Source organism: Aquarana catesbeiana, linkage group LG03, assembly GCF_042186555.1.
Source record: "Aquarana catesbeiana isolate 2022-GZ linkage group LG03, ASM4218655v1, whole genome shotgun sequence".
Lineage (NCBI taxonomy): Eukaryota > Metazoa > Chordata > Amphibia > Anura > Ranidae > Aquarana > Aquarana catesbeiana.
In genome coordinates, this window is record NC_133326.1 from 561075981 (window position 1) to 561096658 (window position 20678).

General features: G+C 46.9%; 1 protein-coding gene across 2 annotated transcripts in view; it reads right to left on the minus strand.

Moving 5' to 3' along the window:
* Nucleotides 1-10927: 10927 nt before the first annotated feature.
* LOC141132853 (aldo-keto reductase family 1 member C1-like) overlaps nt 10928-20678 on the minus strand; it is a 36783-nt gene continuing 27032 nt past the window's right edge. Inside the window, exons 8-9 of one of the 2 annotated variants that reach the window (XM_073621772.1) lie at nt 15954-16032; nt 10928-11202 (exon numbers count right to left, since the gene is read on the minus strand). In XM_073621772.1, coding sequence (XP_073477873.1) covers nt 11138-11202; nt 15954-16032 — 144 coding nt within the window. In that variant the 3' untranslated portion in view covers nt 10928-11137. Of the gene's footprint in view, nt 11203-15949; nt 16033-20678 lie in introns of both variants that reach the window. The other variant, XM_073621773.1, reaches the window with a different exon arrangement.

Below are 20678 nucleotides of genomic sequence, written 5' to 3' on the forward strand. Positions count from 1 at the left end.
GCAGGTCAGTGTTACTGGGCTCCCTGCCCATTGTTGCAGCCAAGTCTTCTCAGTGACGCACAACCTGTTATCTGTGCAAGCTAAGCAACACTGAGTGAGCTGACAGCCTGTGTGTGTACGTGCACACTGGAGGACAACTCTGTGTGTCGTGTGCATGTGTATGTATGTGTGTGTGTGTGTGTCCTTTCCTCCTGACCCCTGCACTCTGTAGGTTACCCACCCCTAACCCTTGCACTCTGTAGGTTACACACCCCTAACCCTTGCACTCTGTAGGTTTCCCGGTTACCCACTCCTGACTCTTGCACTCTGTAGGTTACCCTCCCCTAACCCTTGCACTCTGTAGGTTACCCACCCCTAACCCTTGCACTCTGTAGGTATCCACCCCTAACCTTTGCAATCTATAGGTTACTCACTCCTAAGCCTTGCACTCTGTAGGTTACCCACCCCTGACCAATGCACTCTATAGGTTACCCACCCGTGACCCTTACACTCTGTAGGTCACCCACCCCTGAACCCCTGCGCTCTATAGGTTACCCACCCCTGATCCTTGTACTCTGTAGGTTACCCACCCCTGACCCCTTGCACTCTGTAGGTTACCCACCCCTGACCCCCTGCACTCTATAGGTTACCCACCCCTGACCCTTGTACTCTGTAGGTTACCGACCCGTGACCTTTACACTCTGTAGGTTACCCACCCCTGACCCTTGCACTCTGTAGGTTACCCACCCCTGACTCTTACACTCTGTAGTTTACACACCCCTGACCCTTGCACTCTGTAGATTACCCACCCTGACTCTTGTACTCTGTAGTTTACCCACCCCTGACGTTGGCACTCTGTAGGTTACACACCCCTGACTCTTGCACTCTGTAGTTTACCCACCCCTGACCCTTGCACTCTGTAGGTTACCCACCCATGACTCTTGCACTCTGTAGTTTACCCACCCCTGACCCTTGCACTCTGTAGGTTACCCACCCCTGACTCTTACACTCTGTAGTTTACACACCCCTGACCCTTGCACTCTGTAGATTACCCACCCCTGACTCTTGCACTCTGTAGTTTACCCACCGCTGACCTTGGCACTCTGTAGTTTACCCACCCCTGACCCCTGCACGCTGTAGGTTATCCACCCCTGACCCCTGCACGCTGTAGGTTATCCACCCCTGACCATTGCACTCTGTAGTTTATCCGCCCCTGACCCTGGCACTCTGTAGGTTACCCACCCCTAACCCTTGCACTCTGTAGGTTATCCACCCCTAACCTTTGCAATCTATAGGTTACTCACTCCTAAGCCTTGCACTCTGTAGGTTACCCACCCCTGACCAATGCACTCTGTAGGTTACCCACCCGTGACCCTTACACTCTGTAGGTCACCCACCCCTGACCCCCTGCACTCTATAGGTTACCCACCCATGACCCTTGTACTCTGTAGGTTACCGACCCGTGACCCTTACACTCTGTAGGTTACCCACCCCTGACTCTTACACTCTGTAGTTTACACACCCCTGACCCTTGCACTCTGTAGATTACCCACCCCTGACTCTTGTACTCTGTAGTTTACCCACCCCTGACGTTGGCACTCTGTAGGTTACCCACCCCTGACTCTTGCACTCTGTAGTTTACCCACCCCCTGACCCTTGCACTCTGTAGGTTACCCACCCCTGACTCTTGCACTCTGTAGTGCAAAAGCAAGGAAAAGCAAGGAGAGATAAGGAAGCAAAAGCAAGGAGAGATAAGAGCAGATGATCCTGGGAGCCGCACATCAGAACAAGACCTGCTGTGTGTAGCTCCCCCACTGGAGCTTACTCATGGGGATGGAGTAAGCTCCAGTGGGCGGAGTGAAACGCATTGGTGGCGTGGCCTGGCAGGGGTCTTGTTCTGATGTGTGGCTCCTGGGACCTTCTGCTCTCATTTGTCATTGTCTGGAGCGTGGGCGGGACAGCAGCAGGCACAGGACTACACTTTAAAGCAGCCTGAGAGACTCACATACATACCATGAGTTCCCAAAAACAAGTGTAGCAATAACTCTCGGTGGAGCTGCTGGTTTAAGCGGGCTTGTTACCTTCACTCTCGACACCTCTGTTTCACCGTCACCGGGTCCAGAGTTCCGTTGAGTTTACCTCTGGACGATATAAGCACCAAACACTTGAGTAGGTTTACCAATGCTTTAATAAAATGAACAAGGGAAGTAGCAGGAAAGAGGTAGTAGGAAAGCTGCAGGGAAGCTCAAATACTTTTCTGTTGTATTTCTTCAGAACATTCTTTGCAATTGAACACTTGTAATTGAATAGTCCCCCTTTCGTAGGATTCAATCTTTGCCTGCCTGGATAGACATCTCTTACTTGCCTAGCAGCCAGTACGTAGCACGAACAAAAGTCTCTGCCACAGACTTATCTGGAATAAAACCCATACGATCCTCTGCCACAGGATGTATTGGTTTGTGATGAATGTCAGATACAGTACTTGAACCTTTAAGCCAACCCGGCAGTACTATACTGTAAGATTACTTTGGAATGCATCCTCCAACTGAGTCACCAGGCCCCTCTCCAGACCAGCACTCTGCATGATCCTTCCATGACGGGTCCTCCCCTGGGATCTTCTCGGTTGTCCAGCTTCTTCACTCAGGATAGACAGCTCAGGACCATTCCTCCGCTACTGTGATAGGCCCCAGACAGGCTTCTGGGCCCACCCACACGCCGCAGCGACGCGGGCCTCCGGAACGGAGGACCACGAGGTGGTATTCCTAGTGCATACCTGTCGGCCAGGAGGGCCAGCAGGTGGCTGAAGACGAACTCTAAAACATGGCGTCTGTCCCATAAATACCCTCTCCCAGAATGCAACTAGGAGGACCACCTCCACCGAGTTATCTCCGGGACAGAGGAGCACTCATTCGCTTCAACACATTGCTTTTCCAACACCTGCCGACAGTGACAACGACACCCACCGGCACAATGTGGAACTGCATGCAACATCAGCCAAGCTGGAACAGAGGCAAATCTAACTTCCTATAATAAGCGACCCACTAAATTTACCTATCAGCGGTAGATAAAATCTACCAGCGCTACACAAGGAGCTCAGTTTTTGCTTATAGGAAAGTGGGCAGAGTAATGCAAATCATTCCCTTTTGTCCCTTTTGTCCCTTTTAGCCATCAGTGCATCCAGAACCACTGGTGTATAGCACAGATATAGCTATAATGTTACAGTGCCAGTATTAGCAACTGGCATACAGCTTGCTAGCCCTTATCACTACAACCCCTGGCAAAAAGTATAGAATCACCACTCTTGGAAAATGTTTATTCAATTGTTTAATTGTGTACAAAAAAAAAAAACAACTAATCACAGACATGCTTCAAAACTATTTTCATTCAACATTCCAACCTTCTGGCTTTAAGAAACACTTAAAAAAAGAAAAAAAGAAAGAAAACTGTAGTAATTGCAGCTGTTTTTGCAGATCAAGCAGAAAAAAATATAGAATCACTTAATAGTGAGGAAAATATGGAATCGCCATACGTACTTTGCTGTTCTAAAACAAACAGCTGCATCAGATTACATCTGCTAATTAGTCTGCAGTTATAAAAGAGTGCTTGCACACCTTGGTGAGCTGTTGCACTAACCTGATTGATATGAATCATGGCTCCAACATGAAAGATGTCAGTTGAAACAAAGGAGATCATTTTTAAAACTTCTTTAAGAAGGTAAATCATCACGGAATGTTGGTTGTTCCCAGTCAGCTGTGCCAAAAATGTGGACCAAGTACAAATCAAATAGGAAGGTTGTTAAAGGGAAGCGTACTGGTAGACCAAGAAAAGCAAAAAAGCGTCAAGATAGAAAACTTAAAGCAATGTGCCTTGAAAACAGGAAATGCACAAAAAAACGAATGAGGAACAAAAGGGCAGAAATTGGTGTCAATGTCTGTGACCGAACTGTAAGACATGCCTAAAGGAAATGGGATTTACATACAGAAAAGCCAAACGAAAACCATCATTAACACCTAAACAGAAAAAAAAAACAAGGTTACAGTGGGCTAAAGAAAAGGACTGTGGATGACTGGATGAAAGTGATATTCAGCGATGAATCACGAATCTGCATTGGGTAGGGTGATGATGCTGGAACTTTTGTTTGGTGCTGCTCCAATAAAATGTATGAAGACAACTGCCTGAAGAAAACATGCAAATTTCGAAAATCATTGATGATATTGGGTTGCATGTCAGGTAAAGGTATGGGGAGATGATTTGAATATGCTGTCTACCGCATCTTAATTGCACGGAAGAAGTGCATGGCTCTTTTTTTCAAATCGTGCTGCACCAAAGTGCAGGATCGGTGCAAGGATTTTTGTCTACTTTGGCAAAGGTGCATTTTTCCACCCGCCACCTCCTCCCCCCCACTGCCCTTCTACCACCACTTCCACAGCGGCAGTCCTGGAGCCATTTTTTAACTTTTTAGATTTTTTGCTTACGTTTTAGGCCCGAAGATTACCTGAAACTTCCAAAATATTATTTTAATTTTTTTGAAAGCAGACACCCTAGAGTATAAAATGTTGGTAGTTCTAATTTTTATGTCACCTCACGCTAGTGCAACATTTCAGTAAAAAATACATTAAAGGTAATTTCTGGGCACATAAGTGCAATTTATTACCTAATTTCTTTGGTAAAATATAAAAGATGAGGTTGTGAGTAAATACAGTAGATACCCATGTTAAACCTTTATATTCCCCTACAGGTCATCAGTTTAGAGTAATGCAGGAGCACTGGTGCTAAAATTATTGCGTTCACTCTGGTGTGCACACTGATCTATAACATGTGTAGGACAATCCCTGTTTTCATATGTAGTTGCCCCAACGCATGCATTTTTGTAGGTGTAGGTGTGGGGGCTGTGGTATCCTAAAAATTTCATACAATTTTGTTTTTTAAATGTATATGTCTCCTTATATACATAAAACATTTTTGGTTTACTATCTATATATTTATTTATTTTTACATACTGTAACTTTATTGCTATCACACATAGCCCCCTCTTTATGGAGACACCTGTCTCCTCTCTAATCCAGTGCAGCTGATGGAACAAAGACTGTGTTCCATCAGGTGCTTTCCCTGGCACTGATCCCAGAAAATTAAAGCTCGGGTCTAGGAAGTGACGTCATACACGTCTGTGTGCAGGAGGGAGGCTGAGCAGACAGAGGTCCGCTGAGCTCCTGCTGCCCTTCCCAGTGACAACTGACAATGACAGCGCCGGGCCCGCAGGTGAGGCAGCGGAGTCCGGTAAACATGGCGGAGGGGTCACGCGGGGGGGAGGTGGCACATTGCGGTGGTGGTGGAAATGATAGGCAGCTCCCCAGCCACTTGTATCACTTTCACATGAAAGCCCACAGTCAGCTTTATTAAAGTGCACACACTCCCAGCCACTATAGTGAACCTGTTTATCAAAATGGAGTTTAACAACTCTTGTTATTTTAGTTAACCCTGTTCCTTCCTGTCTGGGGTTCTATAGCCAGCTTTAGCTTAGGGCTTAAAGCAGAGTTCCACCCAAAAGTGGAACGTCCGCTGATCTGCTTTCTCCAATGGGGACACTCTGCAAGCGCCCCACAACCGCGTGGTTGTGCTGCGCTACTGCGGTAAACAAGGGGTTCAAGAAGGTGGTGAGAGATATAACACCTCCTTGCCTGTCAAACTCTCTATGAAGAGCGATTAATTGGAAGTAAACAAGCCCCTAAGGTTGCAATGTTTCCCTGAAGATGATACAGTATAAAAATATTTAACATATGTATATGCATTTTTGTTTTGTTTTTCAAATTTTATTTTGATGTGTTTGTTCCTTCCTCCCGAATTCCGTGGTTATGCTCCAGTGTGATACGTGCCTTATTTCCATTTCTGCATTGTTTGCATGAGAATGACATTCTCATGCTGGTGGGATGAAGGTGTGGGGAGCTTATCATTTTCAGAACTTAAGAGGCATGCAGGCTCATATGTTTTATCTTCATTTGGTGGCCCTGCACAATCTGGGTGATGCATATTAGATATCTATGAGACTCCATTGTCTGATGTTAGTAAGATCTCCAAATGCAGGGGAAAATTAATATGTGCCTATTTAGTACCTCATGGGCATTGAGTCTGTATCCATTGTCCACAGAAAGGTCTTTACATTTTCACAGTGGACTATGGTGTTTGGACCTAAACAACTTTCTGACATTGATGCTTGTTGCAAAAAAGATTGATCCAAGCTTGAAAAAATATACTGTATGTTCATAATAATAGTGGTAACATATCAATTCACCATGAGGAACCTTTATGAAATTTTATGATAACATGACAACTCATGGTGTGAATTTTCATTAAATGTTGATCCCTGTGGATGCTGATAGAGGTTGTGGTACTAGTTCCAAGTGGCACTTTGAATATATCAGTAAACTCTACCTAATGTAGTATCAAACATTCCATTATTTATTTATGAATCAATTTAATTAAGTGAGAGAAACAGATTCCACAGTTCATTTTGTACTTAGGCTAGCACTGACTTTTGCTTCCCTCAGCTTCTGGGTAGGGAAGTTTGTGCACTGAGCATGTCACAGGGTACTAATCATTTGAACAGCACAAGCTCTAGATGCTGTCAATCAAGCAGATGGAGAAGGGAAGAACAAGGGAGTGGTTTGGCACTGTAGGCTTTCCAGTGTCTGATTGTGTAAATGCAGCTGGGAGCGAGTACGTAGAGGTGTCTCCATGGGACCCTGCAGGATGATGGAGCCACCCTAAAGCAGAAAATTGTGGAAAGTTCTTTTAATCAGATGGAATGCAAACCAGATACAGTCTGTGCAAAAAAAAACACAAGCAAACCTTGTGAATTCAAAGAATAGAGCCGGCATGCATTCTGGCTTACAAGCCTTGATCACAGCACAATTTTCAAGTTAAAAAACAGAACATATATACTGTTTGCCAAACCACACCTTTCAAATCATTATCTCATTGAAACAACAATTAAGAGACATCCAAAACAGACGATGAGGTGTAGCACTTGACAATACAAACATGGAAAATACTTTCCAGCAATGGATGTTGTTTGTACACATTATCTGCACAATAGAAAATTACAAAAACTAAATAAATAAATGTATAAAACAAGACAAAAAGGTTCCTCCAAATAAACTAAATGAGAAACAAGTCTGCATCATGTCTTGAATTCAAACCATATGTGTAGTCATGCTGGTATAGGTAGTCCCATGCTGACAATACAAACATGGAAAATACTTTCCAACAATGGATATATGTTTGTACACATTATCTGCACAATAGAAAATGACAAAGTATGTATAAAACAGGAGAAAAAGGTTCCTCCAAATAAACTAAAAAGGAAACAAGTCTGCTGCATATCTTGAGTTCAAACCGTATGTGTAGTCATGCTTGGATATGTAGTCCCATGCTGGGATATGTGGTCATGCTGAGATATGTGGTCTCATACTGGGATATATAGTCCCATGCTAGGATACATAGTCATACGGAAATATGTAGTCCCATGTTGGAATATGTCTTTTTGTCTTGTTTTATTCATTTTTTTCATTACTAGAAAGTATTTTCCATGTTTGCATTGCCAAGTGCTACACCTCACCTTCTGTTTTGGATGTCTCTTAATTGCTGTTTCAATTAGATAATTAATTGGAAGGTGTGGTTTGGTAAACAGTATTTATGTTCTGTTTTTTTAACTTGAAAATTGTGCTGTGATCAAGGCTTGTAAGTCGGAACACATAAGCCCCTGTATATTTTTACTCACTTTTTTATGCACCAATAAAGAAGCAACAAGGACGTTTGGAGTTGCCGGCTCTATTCTTTGAATTTATGTCTGTACTGGTGTGAGAGAGAGCATCAGAGCCAGATCACCCACTGTGGATTTTATCACAAGCCTGCAAAGGACTTACACTGATTCTGAGCATTGCATTATTTGCTCAAACCTTGTAAAGGCTGCATCTTGCAGCACTATAGGCAGTGGTGTATTTAGGTTTTGTGCTCCCCTAGGCCTGACTAAACTCGTGCACCACCTAATTTAAATATGACCCACCCCTTCCTGCTAAGGCCACACCCCTTTCTGTTTAAGACCCACCCAGTCACCTGTAAACCACACCCCTTCCCCTTTAGGCTCCACCTTTTCCTTTTAGAGCTACACCTCTTCCTCTCTGTACATTAAAAGTGGGCACCAAGTGCCTACTTGTAAGCTCCTTGAGGGCAGGGACAGATGTAAGTGTACAATGCAGGCCACTAGCCAGGCCTTAAGAGTTACTCATCACCACTTGCCTCACCCAACCCCTACCCTGCCCGCCCCTAAACACGCTCTCGTAAATTATCTCATGAGATGACACTGTAAGGCCCCTTTCACACAGGGTTGATCCATTATGACAGACTCCGCTAGCTCAGCGGGGATCACTCCGTTGATCCCCACTGAGCAGGCAGATTACAGGTCTTTCTCCGCTCACTCTGCTGAGACGGACCTATCAGAGCCCCGCTGCCCTCTATGGGAAGTTCCGATGTCACCTGGTGTGGTAAAAAATCATCCCTCCCCCTCTCAGTCCCTAGGATCAGTAATGGCTAACAGGCCCTCTTACCAGACCCAGCAAAACAGCAGCAGTGATTCAGAATGTTCGCTCACCCTGTGTTGTGTAGCGCTCTCAGGTGGTGCTGGGCAGCGTGGCACTCTCTCTGTCTCCTGTAACTGGCTGCTACAGTGTAGCACTCACTCCCTCAGCTTGTTCCTGGGATCTCTCTTTCTTCCCCCAGCAGAGTGCATGCTGGGGGTTGTAGCCGGCTCCCTCTGGAGAACAATGGGGCCGCTATCTTCTGGGACTACATGTCCCATTATGCTCCCCTAGTCTCTTTTGATTGGCCTCCTCTGTGGCCAATGGAGATGGGAAAAAAATTAACAGGAAGCTGGGTGGTGAATCTAAAAAGAGCCCATCTCTCTTATCCTGCGCAGCTGACAGAAAAAGAGGGGGGTGAGCGGAGGAAACCTTCTGACAGCCCGCAGCTCGCATCTCCCCTGTCATAGTGCCATTGCTGAGTTCTCTTCAGCTTAGCAGCAGTGCGCTGTCACCACTTCACTGATGGGGGGCTCGACAGCACACGCCACTACTACTGCTTCCTGGATGGTGTCACCAGGGTGCGTTCCGCACCCGCACCCCCATAGCGATGCCACTGCCTGGGGGGTTCCCTACGTCCTCCTTCTATCCTCCTCTCTCCTAAGAATGCCGAGTGGAGGAGGGTAGGTGGAGCAGTAGGATCCTCCTCCGCCAGTTGAATGGCCAGTCACCGGCTGCTCTAGGGAGGCACTAGTCCCTCCCCCCACCTGGCAAAGTAGGCTCCATACTGCCCATAACAAGTGCCATGCTACAGCAAGCCGGCGGCAGCTGGGGACTGTATATGTGCGGAAGGCGGCCGTTCGAGGGGGGACACGGGAGGATGGGTCGGGGGGATTTTTTCGTGCGAGGGGGGCGGCTTTTTTGCCACTCACTGCAAAGTGCCACTCTAGGCCTGGGCCTTGTCGGCCTAGGCCAAGAGAAAGCACTGACTATGCGCTTTTTGATTTTTCAGGGTTTATTACAGGTACTCATATAGCACCATCCGTTTATGCAACGCTTTACATATATAGTACATTTACATCAGTCCCTGCCCTCAAGAAGCTTATAAGCTAAGGTCCCTAACTCACATTCATACAAACACATATTAGGGCCAATTTATGTAGGAGCCAATTAACCTACTAGCATGTCTTTGGAGCATGCACAGAAAGAACATACAAACTGCAGGTAAGTAGTGCCATGATTGGCATTTGAACCGATGGCCTTAGTGCTGCTAGGCAGGTGCGCTAACCACTTACCCAGTGTGTTTCCATAAAACTTTAAAGATAGATGTCAAATAAGTTTAAAGATTTAGCTGTTTTGGACACATCGTTAATGAGGAGTCACTAAAATATATTTTCTGTCGGTTTTTGCTGTGTCTGTGATTGAATACAAAAAGGCAACATACCATCGGCTGGAACTTGGAAATGACAATATATAAATAGATACAGAGTATGTCCAACAGATAGTCTCTGAAAATATCTTTGGCAGATATAACAGGATTGTTTCCATTAGACAAAAATAACTGAGATCCTTATGATTAAAATCTGGAAAGCACGATTCTCTGAACATTAGTATAGATTGCTTTTTTAAGTGTTTTTGGACACATAAATCACATTTATTGTGAATATTCCTATACAGAAACATCAATATTTAGGCATTAGCAGGGGCGACTGATTTTTAAAATTTTTTTTTATGAGGGTTTATTAGGTTTTTTTTTTTTTTGTATTTTTTCCCTCTATAAAGATATCTGTCCACTCAGTGTGCCTAAAGCCACAACATTTTTTCTTTTAAGTTTTGGATAGAGTAGGGAAATATTTAGAACTCTGGCAATTATTTTCTGCTGATGTCCTGCTTGGGAGGTTCCCCTTCAACTCCTGCCCCAGAGACACAACAGGCAATGAAAGGAAGCCTCTCAAATGTGAGGGGGTCAACAGGTCTCCCCATTGGAGATTTCCCCTTTATTCCTGATACACTGATAGCTTTAAATATTTGGATTTCCTATAAGGTTTTGTTCTAGCGGCAATGGTAAGTGGGACAAAAAGAGGGAATCTCTGTGTATATTACAGACAACAATAAAAACCTGACAAGGATTCTTTCTACACTATATTTAAATGTTTAAAAAGATGTTTCAGCACAACATATTCTCTTACTCCAGTGCCAGGATCGCCCACAATCTTTGCCTGATGTTGACAGCAGTGTACAGACAATACATTGTAACTTTTGTTCTTCAACATAAGTCAATAGCTTTTTGATACAAAGGATAACATAAAGAGAATATCATAAGACACTCCAGTGATAAAACTGTCACAGAACATAGGGACTCAGACCTAAGAATCTCCAGCAAGCAAAAGCTTTATTTCAATGCTAAAGCTCCAATACTTGAAAAGCCCAAATGTATGACACAATTCAACTCTCCCATGAATCATCCCATTATAACCATCAGTCTGCACAGTGTGAGATCATAGCACTTTGTGTCATCATTGTCTCGCACTGGAAAGACAGTCACATCCAACCAATGTCAGATGATGGCTCCGGGCATTGTGGTGTCAGGCTGGAAAATCCAGTGCTTTAATACTCATCATCATAGGGGTATTTAGGAGATTCCTTCCAGCTAAATGAAAGGAGAGGAAGAGATATATTAATCAATGATGTCCTCGTCTGCAAAATATTATCAAATCTCAAAAAAAAAAAAAAAAAAAAAGAATTTGCTTTGCATTAATATTCAGGTATACAGCAGGGCAGCAACACCTGAAATTGATATTTTATTTTGGTGGAAGAATCACCCATCGACTTCTTATGACTCTAAAAAATTTAAATGAACTCCAGGAATTATCTAATTTTTAAACTTACAAGGGGGACAGTTGGTTTACATGTAATCAATACCAGAACAAAGTCACTCGGTGCCCAGGGCAAAATTGCCAAACTTGTGCCATTCCCACACTTCATCCAGTTTATTAAGCATGATTGCCATGCTCTGTATACTGTGTTATATGTCACATGCCCCTTACTGCTCTATGTTCAGGCCCGTCTTTAAGGCAGAGCAAAAGGGGCAGCTGCCCTGGGCCCTTTCATTATTGTGGGGCCCAAAGCAGCTGCCGCATACTTGCCAACTATCCTGGTTTAAATTCCCTCATCCCTTGAGGTTTTAGTCCTGTGCTGTGTCCCAATATCTCAGTGTGAAGTGCTGCTACTAATGCTGCCCAACTCTGCCCTATTGTGTATGGGTAACTCACCTGCACACCCAGTGTTTACATGTAAATAACCAGCATTCATATGTAAATAGCGGCGGCATTGATATGTAAATAAAGGCGGCATTCATATGTACATACCTCCCAACTTTTTGAGATGGGAATGAGGGACACCTATCAGCAAAAGTATGCAGGCATAGGACACACCCCTTGTCATGCCCCCTTAAAGGAGAGTTATACAAAAAATAAAAGATTGGTTCAACCCACAAGTGCTTTTCTTTTACCTACTACTACTACTATTTCTTTATATTGGCTTTTGGAATTTACAAATGCAGCAATTTAGAAATCAGATGAAAGGTTTAGCGCTGGAAAACACTTTTGGATGGATAAAAAGTGAATTTTATATACAACTATATAGATCAGACCAAAATGAGGGACAAATGAGGAGGAATGAGGGACAGAGGGACATTGCTCCAAATCAGGGACAGTTGGGAGCTATGTATATATATTATGCCCCCCTGAGGTCATATCCACCATCACCTATACTGAATGCTGCCCACTGGGGAGGTAAAGGGACATGATTGAAAGTCCTGCCTACAACTGTGGTCATTAAGACTAACATCAGCCTGTACTGCAAAGGTAAGCAAAGGAATTACACTTTGGGGTGCACAGGTGAGCAAGGAGGGGATGTATGGAGGTAAGGAAGGTGGGTGCAAAGATGAGTAGAGGAGGTAGGTAGAGTTAAAGGGGTGGAGGGTTGGAGAGGATGGGGGGGGGGGGGGGGGGGGGGTTGGGGTACAGAGGTTAGAATGGGTTTTAGGATGCAAAGGTGCAATGACAGGGTGGATAAAGATGTAGGTCACATGTAGGGCAGCCTATTCATTTCAATGGGATTCTCTAAGCACTAGAAATGCTGAAGAAAGTCCCAAACCCTTTTTCAAAATCACACAGTTGCACAGCACATGCCAGCAGATGTGTGAGGGTGTCATTAACAATTGATGGCACTGCTGTGTATCTGCTATAGGGCAGCATGTTTCTGTGGTGCCAGGAAAGCGATTTGGTATGCATTCCCGACACACGCAAATGTGAACCCAGGCTAAATGTCTCAGTTACATTGGTGATCAGTGTAAATCTCATTACATTGTTGCTTGATGTAGAATACTTTCATTCACACTAGTGGCCAGTGTGAATGTCCCCCTTACATTGGTGGTCAGTGTAAATCCCTCCTTACATTGGTAGTTACTGTGAATGCTTCTATTACATTAGTGGTCAGTGTAAACCCCAATTACATTAGTGGTCAGTGTAAACCCCAATTACATTAGTGGCCAGTGTAAACCCCTATTACATTAGTGGCCAGTGTAAACCCCTATTACATTAGTGGCCAGTGTTGAAACTCCTCTTTTATATTAGTAGTCGGTAAAAAAATCAGCATTGCAATTGATCACACCCTCCCCTCCCTCCCAGCACTGCCACTGATCCCAGGCGTTCTAGGATCCCTAGCAGTTTTTTGTCTATTGATGGGTCTGCTCACCTCCCCAGTCCATGGTGTGCAGGCAGTGAGGAGATGATGTGCTGTAACCTCTAGCAACCAGTCAGTAAGCGGCAATGATATGCTGTAACCTCTGGCAACCAATTGCAATCACTGCCTGATCTGATACAGTAAACTGATTTTGAATCTAGCTGCTATGTATTGTATGTCCCAGAGCAGGCGGAGCGCAAAATTGCATGGGGGGGCCCAAGAAAAGTTTTGCCCAGGGTCCAATCGATATTAAAGACGGCCCTGTCTATTTTAAATAGTAATGGCAGCTCTGAGCATTGTATAATCAGGCATGCCCGATTATCTTTAGCAGCTAGGCTCCCACTCCCAGCTGCCACCACGCTTGCCTAAGCATCACTGCACAAATCTGGATCTGCCAATTGGTTTTCATGTGGAACTAGAACTGTACAGTGATGTTGTGGGAAAGGGGAATTGGTATGATTGTGAAAGACTTCGCACCCCTGGGCACTCCAAAGGGAACAATAATGCAGCGTGCATAGAACCACACTGCACTAACCTTCCATATGTTATTTATACACAAACTATAGACAAAAAGCTAAAGATTCTTCTGAGCCTAGATTAAAGAAGTACTTCAATAACATTGTTTGGGACTACATAGCAACCAGCAATTGTTAACACTTTGGTTATAAGTATGTAATAACTATATAGCCTACAGAGTGCAGGGGTCAAGAGTATATAATGTACAGAGTGCAATGGTCAGGCATATGTAATGTCAAGCCCAGTGTGCAGGGTGCAGGGTTCAGGGCTCAGGAATATGTAATGTACACTCCATTATACAGTGCTCAGAGCAGCCATTACTATTTAACATAGAGCAGTAAGGGGCATGTGACATATAACACTGCATACAGAGCATGGCAATTAGGAGTAGGTAATGCGTACAGTACGCTACAAAATCCTAACTGCTGCATTACATACTCTTGCCCACTGATCTCTGTATGTTGTGCTGTCCCTCCCCACCAACTATAAATCTTCCCCAGTAAAAATTGTTTCCCCTTAAGAAAGCAACACTCATCATTCACCTCTGCACCACCTGTCCATAGCTTACCTCTTCAACCCTTCTCCACAGCTCACCTCTGAACCTCCAATCTGCAGCCCACCTTTGCACCTCCCATGCCCACCTTACCTCCGTACCTCTCATCCACAGATCACCTCTGCATCCAACTGTCCATAACAAACCTCTGCACCCCGTCCAAACCCCACCTCTGCACCCCTTCCTAAAGCTCAAATCTGAACCTGTTCAAAGCTTACTTCTGAACACCTGTCCAAAAGCTCATCTGTGCACCCCACCGTCCAAAGCTAACCTCTGCAACCCACCTCCCACAATTCATCTCTGCATAACCTTCCAAGCTCACTTTTGCACCCCCATCCAAAGTTCACCACTGCACCCCTATCCAAAGCTCACCTCTGCACCCCTGTCCAAAGCTCACCTCTAAACCCATATCCAAAGCTCACCTCTGCACACCACTGTCCACAGCTCACCTTTGCATCCCCATCCACAACTCACCTCTACACTTCTTGTCCATAACTCACCAGTGCACCTTGTCTCTGCATCCCTGGTCATAGCTAACCCCTATTCACAGATGACATCTGCACCTCTGGGCCACAGCTAACCATGGTCCACAGCTCACCTCTGCACCCCTCTTCCACAGATTATCTCTGCAACCCCCAACCCCCACTTCTTCAACAGCTAAGCTCTGCAGCCTTCACAGTTGCTTACATCTGTACTTCTCATCCACATCTCACTTCTGCACCCTCAGTTCTGACCTCTGCATCTCCCCAAGCCTTCACCACTGCACACACACCCTATCTTCGTTCTCCATACCTGTATACAAGCACCACTCGGCAGCTGGCCCGGCTCTAGTATCTCCCTCAGCTGTGGCCTCTTTTTTCCCATACAGTGTACCGAATGCACACTTGGCCAGCAGTGACACTGAGCTCAAACGTGGTGTTGTTGGCATCAAGACACCAGGCAAGAGATGAGGATCATGAAGGGTGCGGCTTGCCATGCAGTGCCAACCTCCCGCCTATTAAAAGACTGTGCCTGTTATACTCAGAACTCAGCCTGATCCTGGTGGCCAGCATCCCACTCAATCCATCCCTACTTTCAAATCTTGCATAAAGAAATTGTTGAGCTGCACACCAAATTACAATCTCGCATAAAACTTTATTGACTAAGATTCAATGCACAAGTGGCTCAAAGCTCAAGTTCCTCCCTTTTTTGTATTTCACTCTTTAATAGAGTTTGTTTAAGTCAAATAGAAGAACCCTAGAGGATTGTGCATTGACTCTCAGTCAATCAACTTTTATTCAGGATTGTAATCTTGTGTACGGATCCTAAGTTTCTTCATTAAATCAATAGCAGGCACAAAAAAGTTACATACAAGATCAATTGTTTTGACATCTAAATCAATACTTTGGCTTTTACATATATGCCTATGAATAATTAGAAGAACTCTTTTACATAATTTGTGTTTTAAGTTTAGAGACCATTAAAGTTAAATATATGAAAATCAAGTTAAAATAGATAAATCAAGTTAAATAGATGAAAGGTAAATCCTATCTAAGAATTCTACAAATTCCACATAAAGCAGACAGACAAGGGTCTTACATACTTATCAATGCTCAAGTATCGCATGTTTTTGTTAATGCCATCCAATCTTTTCATGTCTTCGGCACTCAGCTGAAAGTCAAAGAGCTGCAAGAAAACAAAACAAGTATAATTACAAAAAAGATATGTTAAGATGAAACAGTGGACATAGGATTGTAGCTGGTTTTGAGATTTACTCAGCAAGGCAGGAGATGTGATTTTTAACACTTACAGGTCTTATCCCTCTATGTGCCTGCGACTGGACAGTGAAAGAAGAAGAAGACGGATGAGCTCATCTTTCTATCACTCCACTCTCTCTCCTTATCAGCATGAAGGCCTAATAAGCCCCCTCCCTAGGGAAAGAGAGCCTTGACTGATGGGGGCATAGCTAGGTGTCGGGACAAGGAGAACAACTGGTTAAAAATATGGGGGATGGGATGGGCCTGAGCTCAGGGAATGTGTGCCCCCAGGGAATTCTGGGTCTTTCAGAGAATTTGTTGGAAGAGCTGCTGTGGACCCTGCACCTCTGCCATGGACACTGATCTTCTGCTGGCCAGGGTCCACGAGCTGGCTGTCCAAGGTCAGGCTGGATGGTTATTCTCCCTCCTCACCCTTGAACTATCCCCCCTCCCTTCTTCACAGCCACCTGCGGGGCCCTCGACTCCTAGGGCCAGGAGGCATACCTGTTCTCCTTCCCGACTGAGCTCCAGCCCTTCTAGGCCGTCATACTCCCCTGCCTCCCCTCCACATCCCCCCGGGGCTCCTGTAGTCACTGGTCCCAGCTCGTCCCCCCCTGCCTCCATCTGCCGCCGGAGTTCTCCCCGGCGGGTCCCCCCGCCATCCATGCTCACTATGGGCCAGGACTCCTCCTGCCCGCCCCGCTCCCAGAGCCCCAGATGCCTCTGGCGGTTGGTCCGGGCTACTCATGCTGCTCCCCCTTCACAGGCACCCACTCGACTGCACAGGGTGGAGCCGCTGCGATTCCCGCCTCTGATTCCCGCTCATGAGTGCCCGCTGCCTCCATTAATGGTTTCCCCCCCGCATTGGCGGGATATTTAAATCCTCCAGCAGTCCACCCTTCCTCTGTCCTGGCTACTACATATCCCCCTGCACCCGGCTGGGTGGGGAATGGTGGTGCACCCGATCACCCCCTGCGATTGACCCTTGTCTTGCCGCATTCCCCCGTACCCATCTGGGTGGGGGAGGGTGGAGCTGCACCTGGCGCTCACCCCTTTCCGCTGTCCCCTGGCTTTCCACATCCCCCTGCACCTGCATGGGTGGGGGATGGCAGTGTCGACCATGCCGATCACCCCCTACCTCAGCCCCCTGCATTTCCTCATCTCCCTGCACCCGGCTGGGCGGGTGATGGCGGTCTCCTGCTCCTGTCCCCTCATCACGGATCCCTGACCATATGCAGCTCCCTGCCCCCAGGTGGGCTGGAGCTTCCTACCGGACGTCCGCTGCCACAGCCTCCCCCCACCATCTCCCTGCGCCTGGCGGGGGGGGAGATTCCCATTGGGGGCCTGCCGCTGCAGCTTCGCCCCTGCCTGAGACTCAGCACCATCTCTCTGCGCTCGGCAGGGCGGGAGATGCGCATGCCATGTCCAGGAGGTGGGCTGCACCCGCTGCGAGTCCTCCATTTGGGGTCTCTGGCTGCTCCAGATGCTGCTTGGCTGCCATCATCGCCCCCCGGGCTCTTCAGGATCGGGGGCCAGACCGCCGCCTCTGGACCTATCCTTCCACCAGCATCTTTCAGCCTCGCCAGACGTCAACTTTCCTCAAGATGAAGGTCGTCGCTGCATCCTGCTGGCTCCTCCCACGGACATTCCTGGACCTGCTGTTGGTCGCCCTTCTTCAGCTGCACACCCGTGTATCCGAGTATGATTGTGATTTGATTTGGGGTAGATCCAGCGACGCTGCCGCATCGCGTCCACCAGACGAGCGCATTGTTAAGGTCGTAAAATCGGTCCCGTCTCGCATGGGTGTGTTGGGCCCGTCATTCTTTTTGGCTCCCTCCGCGGGTGGCGCTTTGTGAGCGGCCTTGCCTATCGGCACACACCTGTCGGAAGACATCAAGGGTAGAATCTGGCATTGCGAATTTATGGATTTCCTCGCTTTAGTCCCCCCTGATCATGAGATGATCGACAAATCCCGTCGGGTTGACATGGCGAGACAGGGTGAAAAATCTAAGCAGCTTCCTCAAACATTCGGGAACTGGCTGCAGGGGTTCTGTGCTTACACCGGAGTGCTTTGCGAGCATTTTCCAGAGTTAGCTGCATCCCTCTTTTGCTATCTGGATCTAATTTGGGGTGCCTAAAAATTGTACGGGGGCCAGTGTTCCACTGTGACACCCAGTTTCGTCAAAAAATGGCGTCATGGAAGGAGTTCCGTTTTGATTGCCAGGACGGTAACCAGGGTTATTTCTTATGTGCCCCCACAGGCCTTCGTCCTTTCAGCCCCCAGCCGGCGCCCCCTCGGAGCGTCGGCTTTCCCAAAAAAAGGCCTATGCTGGCTGTTCAATGAGAGCCACTGCAAGTGGTACACTGCGTGCCATTTTCAGCACGAGTGCTCACTTTGCGGGGGAGCTCACCCAGCCAGCCGGTGTTTCCAAAAGGGAAAACAACCTCTTTCCCGGTCGGGGGCCAAGCCTGATGTTTCTAAACCGGAGGACTCCAGTGATCGTCTCAGAGATTCTTCCCTGGTACCCCCTTCATAGAGAGGCCTTGGTCCTGCGGGACGGTTTGGACCATGGTTTTTGGATCCCTCTTTACTCCTTCGGATGTGCCGACCATGGCACCAAATTTAAAAACAGCCGTTTAATTCAAGTCCAGAGTAGCCGAGAAACTCCAGAAGGAATTGGATTTGGGGCGCATGGCAGGCCTGTTGGATCTTTCCCCTTTCCACAATCTGAGGGTTTCCCCCCTTGGTGTGGTCCTCAAAAGGGCTGAGGGAAAGTTCCGCCTTATCCATCACCTGTCCTATACTTCTGGCTCCTCGGTCAATCATGGCATGGACAAGGAGGAATCCAGGGTCCACTATGCCTCGTTTGAAAAGGGGCTCCACTTGATCAGGGCAGATGGTCCTTCAGCTCTGCTGGCCAAGGCCAGCCGGAATGCTTCCATTTGCTGGGATGCTACTTTCGGGGAAGCTACTTTTTTTGACATGTGCCTTCCCATGGGATGTGCCATTTCTTATTATTTCTTTGAACTCTTCAGTAGTTTACTGGAATGGGCAGTGGTCCAGGCGGCTGGTTTGCATTCTGTGTTACACTATTTGGATGACTTCCTCTTCGTGGGCCCAGCGGACAGCGGTGAGTGCCAGCAGCTCCTGTCTGCTTTTCAGGACACATGCGAGCGGTTTGCCATACCACTGTCAGCTGACAAGACTGTGGGCCTGTGCCGGTTCTGGACTTCCTGGGCATCGAGATCGACACCGTGGAGATGGTTTTCCGGCTGCCCAGTGACAAGCTGTCTAGGCTTCTCTCCCTGGTCCACTTGGCAAAAGGGGCTAAAAAGCTGCAGTTGAAAAAACCTCAGTCTTTGCTGGGTCACTTGGTCTTTGCCTGTTGAGTCATCCGCATGGGAAGGGCTTTCTGTAGACGCCTGGCGTGGGCCACAAAGGGGGTGGCAGCCCCCCACCTTTATATCCACATCACCAAGCCCATGCAGCATGACTTGGGGAGCTGTGGGGCGAGCGGTTGCGCAATCGCCAGGTGGTTTTCTGGTCTGATAACATGAGCGTGGTGCAGGTGATCAATTGACAGTCCGCCAGATCCCCTCCGGTCATGTCGTTGCTGCCTTTTTTGGTTTTAAAGTGCCTTCAGTTTAACATATGTTTTAGAGCTAGGCATGTCCCTGGAACCGCTAATGATATTGCCGATGCTCTCTTTCGTTCACAGCTCGATCGTTTCCACACCCTCGCCCCGTTGGCTTCCCTGGAGAGCCTCCCCTGTCTGGCCTACTTGTGGAACCTCGTTTCCGATGTTTGCTAGACCTCCTCCTCCGGGCGTCACTTACCCCGCGGTCATGGGTGTCATACTGTCGTGTGTGGGATGAATGGGTCTAGGTGTCGGGCAGTGAGTCTTCCAGTTCACAGAAAAGACGCGTGGCTTTATTTTCCTACCTTGTTTATCTACTAAATAAGGTTCTTCTGGTTCCACGGTTTTCATCGGCTATGTCTGCTTTGTCTTTCTGGTTCCATCTCCTGGAGAAGGAGGACATAACAAAAGCTTTCCCTGTCTGTCGGGTCCTGAGGGGTTGGAGACGTGCGACCTATTCCCTCGATTCCCGGTGCCTGTTTTTTTCCCCACCATTCTCTCCAGTATCCTTTCCCTGTTCCATCCGTTTGTTTTTTCCCCGTTTTAAGACCCTTCTCTTCCAAGTGGCTTTCTCGTGGGCATTTTTCAGGGCCTTTTGCATTGCGAACTGGGTTTGAAATCCACGTCCTCGGCCGGCAGCATCCTGGCGAAAGACTTTACCTTCTCTGATCGCTGTGTGTCAGTTTTGTTGCGCACGTCAAAAAACCGACAGCTTTGGCAAGGGCAGAAGGGCTGTTTTGTACCCTTGTGAGACCTCTTCTGCCCTGTTTCTTTGGCCTTCCCCTTACGCTGGCCTAAGTTCCCTTCAGAGTGTTTTGCACCTGAGGTCCCACGTGTCTGGCCCCATCATCTTGATTCTTCACGCTGAAGGGAATGATGGGGGTTACACACGTTCTGTGGACTTAATCTCTGCTATCAAGCGGGACATTGCTGATGA